The 6517-nt window shown below is 43.6% G+C and overlaps 1 protein-coding gene across 1 annotated transcript; it reads right to left on the reverse strand.

The window, feature by feature from the left end:
* Positions 1-2079: 2079 nt before the first annotated feature.
* LCMT2 (leucine carboxyl methyltransferase 2) lies at positions 2080-6420 on the reverse strand. Its single transcript, XM_051977189.1, has one exon. It carries the CDS (start codon positions 6287-6289, stop codon positions 4229-4231), a length of 2061 nt encoding a protein of 686 aa, XP_051833149.1. The 5' UTR covers positions 6290-6420; the 3' UTR covers positions 2080-4228.
* Positions 6421-6517: the final 97 nt, after the last annotated feature.

Consider the following 6517-nt stretch of genomic DNA (forward strand, 5'->3'; position numbering starts at 1 on the left):
GTCACTTTACTTAACTTTAGCCAAAAGGCTCCTTAACACGTAGTTAAACAGGTTTAAATGCCATCAGTATATTGGATAGGCAGTGTTTTCATGATTTCACCATACATAATTCTATACTAAGTATGTTTTACAAATTTTGCATCTACATCTTTAATGAACTCTTCCCTTGTTTGTGGAAAAAACTCTCTAGGAAACATTTCTTCTTTCCAAGAATCACTTAATATTCAACATGATGTTTTTCCTTCTCACCCCACCATCACCTTTATAATTGGTGTCTTTGTGATTTGTCTCTTGGGTTTGGAGCAATGATATGGAAGTATATCCCAAGACTTTCATAAAATCAAAAATTCTGGAAATGGAAAGAACCTTAAAGGACATTTGATTAGAGAGAAACATAAATCTAGAGAGATGAAGTGATGTCCTAAGATCATACAAACAGTAAGAATCAGAGGTTGCTTCTGAGTAGGAATGAAGTCATAATCAAGATGTATTTATTAAAAGCTTACTATGTGCTAAGCACTAGGGATACACACAAAAAAGGCTCTTGTCCTCAAGGAACTCACAGTCTAACAGAGGAGACAACAAGATATATGCTGGATAAACAGGAGATAATCACAAAGGGATAATATAACATATGATATAATGGTGATATAATCAAGGGGAATGTTACTATGTGTGATTTAATTATATAATATAATCAGAGTAGTGGAATATAATAATATCTAACACTTACCCAGTGCTTATTATGTGACAGGCACTGTGCTAAATGTATTACAATTGTTATATCATTTAATCCTCACAATAACCCACGGAAGTAGACACTATTATTATCTCCATTTTACAGATGAGGAAACTGAGGCAAACAGATTAAGTGACTTCCCCAGAGTTACACAGCTAGCCAATGTCTGAGACTAAACTTGAACTCAGTGCTCGATCCATTGCTCTACCATAAAGTAATTATAATAGAATTGATATAGTACAATATAGAAGTTGAAGACACAAGAAGAAAACCTGAGGAAATTTATGTTCACTAGAGTATAGAAACATGACTATTTGCGGACATCACAGACTAGAACTTCAGAAAGATGGAAGTTTAGTCACAAAACTTAGGAACCACAACAAGGATGTCATGGTATTTGGTTCTAAAAGTACCTCACATATTCTGTATATGTTTTAGAAGAGTTCTTACCTTTTATGGGGGACAGGGAGAGGGAAGCCACCTAGTCTGACAAATTGTAACTGTGTCGCTGATGGACTGATTACCAATATAAAATGGAGAGCTTCATCCCTTGTTGCCTTAGTCTCTCTGGCCCAGGGAAGCAAGAGTATTTCTCCTTTCTCTTCCTCTGCTGTACTTAACCTCATACAAGGCTTCAGGTAGAGTTTAAGGGAGAGACAGGTTAGTATCATGGATCAAATTGATCTCAGAGTCAGGAAGACCTGAATTTAAGCATATCCATTGACACATTCTGGATGCGTGACTCCAGGCAATTCCTTAAGAGGCTCGATTCTAGGGAAGGTACCCTTCACATAAGTGGGAGGGAGGGCTGGAAGGGAGGAAAAGAAAGAGACTGAGAAAGAGAGAGGGAAAGAGGAGACAGACACAGAGAGGTTGGGAAGGAAGGAGAAAGAGAAACAACAAGAGAGGTAGGGGGAGGGAAAGTGACAGAAAAAAGACAGAAATGGAAAGAAAGAAAAAAACAAGATACAGAGACAGAGAGAAGTGGGAGGGGGGGAAGAAGAGAGACAGAAAATGTGTGTGTACGTGTGTGTTTTTAGGGAAAGGCTGGAATAGCAACATTCATGACTAAATTCAATTCATGCTGGATCCAGGACATAGATATAATTGCCACAGACCATTTATAATGAGCCTCTGGTTAGGAAGCACAGCCCACGAGGCCACAAAGTAAATTCTGGGACAAGCTGTAGTTTCATAAGTGTTCTAATGAGGGGACTGGGAGGTGCATGATGCATTCATGTATGGGCTGAAAGGTGGGGAAGGGCATACTTAATCTGGTAATAGCTTACAGAAAATGTAGATAATTTCTGTGGGGAGAACAAGCCCAATTAGTCACAAGATTCTGGCCAGTACACAGGGGAATAGACATCACTTTATTACTTTTAATTCAGGTTTAGAATATATTATGAAAAATGCACCAAACTCATCACCTGGAAAAAAAAATCCCATATTTTCCTGTCCTTCCTAATCAACTAATTATAAGTAGAGGCAGATAGATGGCATAGTGGATAAATGCTGAGTCTACAGTCAGGAAGATCTGAGTTCAAAGATGGGCTCAAATACTTATTAGGTGTGTGACCCTGGGTTAGTCACTTAACTTGTTTGCCTCAGTATCCTTAACTCACTCTCTCTTGGGAGGATTAAATGAAACATTTGTAAAGTACTTAGCATAGACCTTGGCACTTGTTTCCTTCTTGCTTCCTTATAGCATAGTGTAGTATAAAATGTACTGGAAGATCCGGGCAACTAAAATCTCTGACTTGGTAGTAGTACTGTTTACTTCAAACTACTCCCTTCATTCCTGGTTCTGCTCTTATTTATGGATATATTGCCTCAAGATTCCACTTAGAATCCTTTAGACATCTGTTCTCAAATCATTGCTTGCTGAACTTTTGCCTATGCACACCTGCTTTTCCTCCTTTTCTTTAAAACCTCAAAGACCATGTCTAGTATAAATGTACCTTAGGAGATCTTATCCTTGATAATTGTGACTTTGGGCAAGTCACTCAACCTGAACCTCCATTTCCTCATCCTTAAAAAGTATAAATATGTATCCTCTTTACCCCACAAGTTTATATTGTACAGAAAATAAGGTGAAGCTCAGTCCAGCTGACTAAAGTCCATCTGGACCTTTACAGAGGTTCAGATTTCAGGTTAAGAATTCACGAAGCTAACAATTTGTTATTATATGAACTGTGTGCAAGGTATTGCACAAAATCCAATTGGTTACAAAAAGTTCCTCTGATAAAAATTTTATATCCAAGATACATAAGGAACTGATTTAAATACATAAAACTGAGAGCTAATTCCCCAGAGATAAACAGCCAAAGGATATATACGTTTTCAAAGCAATCCAAGTTATCATATTAAGTGCTTTTACATCACTAAATAAATGCCAACTAAAGCAACTTTGAGATTTTACTTCACACCCATCAAAAATAGACAAATGTTGTTGGAACTGAGGGAAAACAGGGGCACTGAAGAATTGTTGGTGAAGCTGCAATTTAATTTAGTTCAACCATTCTGGAAAAAGAACATGGTACTAAGGTCCAGAAATTACTAAATTGAACCTCTAACCCAAAGAGATCAAAGGAAAAAGATCTGTATATACAAAAATATCATAACAACTCTTTTCATAGTAATCCAAAATTGGAAACTAAATAGCCATTTTATTGGGGAATAGTAAAACAAATTCATGTATAAACACAGTGGAATATTATTATGCCATAAAAAATGATAATTTCAGAAGAAAGTATTGACTTCAATGAATTGATATACAATGAAGTGAAAAAATGAACAATTTATACAATTTTATTTTTGTACGATGACAAAATTGTAGAGAAAAATAATGATAAAAGACTTTAGACTCTGATCAATGGAATAATAAATCATGAGTTCAAGAAACTAAAAATGACACTTGCTTCCTTCCAGAGGTGATGAACTTAAAATGCATAAACATATTTTGAATGAGAATGTTTTGGTGTATTATACATGTTGAAGGTTTTGATTTTCATGGGGCAGGAGTGTAGTGGAAGGGACAAATTATAACTATGTAAAAAATAAATTAATTAATTTATTTTAACAAGAAACAAAATCCAACTTAAAGAAACAAGCTAACTGGAAATTAACATGACAACTTATTTATAAGCTTTCTTGGGTAGTCTTCGGGTTGTTGTTCAAGCTCTTTCCTCATGCTGCTCAGTTTGTAGTTCAGACTAGTGGTTTATATTTTTCCAGTCACTGAGTGGTATGCAGTTGCCTTACACAACTATAAATTCCAGGTATGCTTCCATATTCTTTCATGAGTTTTCCTATTGTCATAATTTAACTATAGTATCTGTGATTTTCTACCAAGGGACCCTTGCTGGTCTGTTTCTCCTAGAGAAAAGTTCAGATATAATCTCCCTCCAACATTTCAGGAGATGGAAAATTAGCTTCCTAATTTTGGACACTTCACACATAATCTATTTACTATGTGAACAGCAGCAATCATTGTCTAGGTCTCAAAAGAGTAAGGTCCAAAGTTACTGGAAGGGGATTAAAGTGGGTACCAAAAGAAAAGCAGTTCCCACCCCCTCCAAGAAGAAGGAGTTGTTGCTCTTCTTGTAGTAAGATGCTAGTATGATTGTGCAGCATCAGAGGCCATGGAACACAGGTTGTGTCAATATGGTATTCAAAGCTCAGTCTTGTGGTCAAGTCAATCACTGTCACTCCAGGAACAGAGGAGGAATGAATCCAGACCCCTCCCACTAGCAGCAACTTTCCATCAAATAAATGGGCTGTGTGAGAATATCTTGGGGTGATGGGAGGCTGGACTTCCAACTTTTCCCAACAAAATCCATTAGAGACTGATTTCAGAAAGTGTACAGAGCCCAGTGGTTCCTCTGAAACATTCAGGCCCCCTGCAATAAGGGCTCCTCCCTTCCAACTGCAGGCACTATGAGAATGTCGGGCATCAGGTTCTGGCCCTTCTACTGGTAAATCGACCCAGGTCATTGTGTCCATGTGTAGAAAATGCCAATCACCTAGCACGGGATCCTTCCCATTGCGCCCGCCATACACAAACAAGTATTCCTGCCTTTGAGAAAAGACCTTAGCTGCTGAGTGTCGCCATCGTGGAGAAGAGAACTCAGCTTCTGGGCCAACCTCGGTGATCGTCCCCTTCGGCAGGTCAGCACCACTTCCCTCTGGAGAGGGCCAGCAGAGCCAGTACATCCCTAAGGCCGGAGTCACCGGGGACAGCCTTCCGCCCAGCACAAGAACCCGAGTGTCTGAGAAGGGCGTCATGGTGTGGAAGAGGCGTCCATCCCACTGGGTTCCAGCAGCACACACGTGGCTCGCATTCCACCTGGAGCCGGGTTGTTTAAACAGCACGTGGCATTTGCTCATCCTTGTGTGTCGGCCCTCCTGCTCACCAAACCCCCCAGTGCTGAGGATGACACTGGGGCCCAGGAGGGCAGAGGCATGGCCAAACCGTTTCAAGGCTGCGCCCTCTAGCTCACCTAATACCCTGGCGAACAGGACCCCAGCGGGAGGGGCCGGTTCCACTCTAGGAAAGGCCTCCACAGACGGAAGCAACAGGGTCTGAGCCAGGCCGCCCGTGCTGGAGGCGGCCAATATGAAATAGTGGGAACACTTCAGGTGCCACTCCTCAAACTCGTCAAAGGGTTCGAGCGTCTCCATGCGCCTCCGCTCCTGGGCGGGGACGAAGCCCCGGTAAAACTCATTCATGTCCACTGCGCTACACGCTCCCCAGCCGGCATCTAGGAAGCGTCTCTGCTGGGCAGCCACGTCGGGGAAGCTGGCCAGCCCGTGCAAAGGGGAGTTCAGCCGCTCGAAGTGCCGCAGCATGACCTGGCCAAAGGGGTCATGAGGCCCCATCTGTTCATAGAGTACGAAGATGGCATCGGTGAAGCGGCTGGCGGCCCATGCCACCAGGGCTGCGGCGCTGCTTGAGTCCAGGTACGAGAGCACGGCCTCGGCCAGCAGCAACGTGGGTGCCCTGACGTCCAGCCCGGACGCTTCCAGCGAGTAGCCCAGTGCCGCCAGGTCGCGCAGGTCACTGCCCAGGAGGCGATAGTCTTTGCTGGCGAAGTGCAATGACGAGTTGGGGCCGGAGCCCAAGTCCGCTGCGCTCAGGGGCGGCCCAGCCACAGCAGCCAGTTCAAGCACAGAGCGAATTTTCGCCGCCTTTCGCTCGGCCACTTCCGGAAAGTCCACTTCCCACACGGCGGCCTGAGCCAGGCGACCTGCAGCTTTGAGGCGGAAGTATAGCGAGTCGGAACCCGCGCCCAGAGATAGGATCTGCCGGAGTGGCAGCCCGCCTTCGGCGGGAACGTGCTCCAAAAAGGAACGCACGCAGTGCCTCACGGCCCGAGCGCGCACATAGTAACCCCGGTGGATAAGCGGAGCACGCCGCGGGGCGCCGGACACCAGCAGCGGTGCAAAAGGATCGCGCACGTATCCGTGTGCCGCGAGGGAGCACTTGCTGAGGGAGCTGCTATCGTTTGTATTTTGGATCGTCCCAACCCTGCGCTCGCGTGGGCCCATGGCTGCCCGCACCTTTTGTGACAGTCCAGAAGGGCGCTTTTGAACTTTGGTTCTTGCTGGACCCTGAGTATCATGCAGATGTGGACGTTCTTCTTTCCTGGGTCTTGCAGGAGGTTACTTTCGCTAAGAGTCCTTTCGACCAATTAGAAAAAGGGGGCGGGACGAACACCGATCACTTGCTTGTGATTGGCTCTGCCTTTAACCCTGTCTTCCAGAACTTCCGGGGAG

This window comes from Antechinus flavipes, chromosome 2 (genome assembly GCF_016432865.1).
Source record: "Antechinus flavipes isolate AdamAnt ecotype Samford, QLD, Australia chromosome 2, AdamAnt_v2, whole genome shotgun sequence".
Classification (NCBI taxonomy): domain Eukaryota; kingdom Metazoa; phylum Chordata; class Mammalia; order Dasyuromorphia; family Dasyuridae; genus Antechinus; species Antechinus flavipes.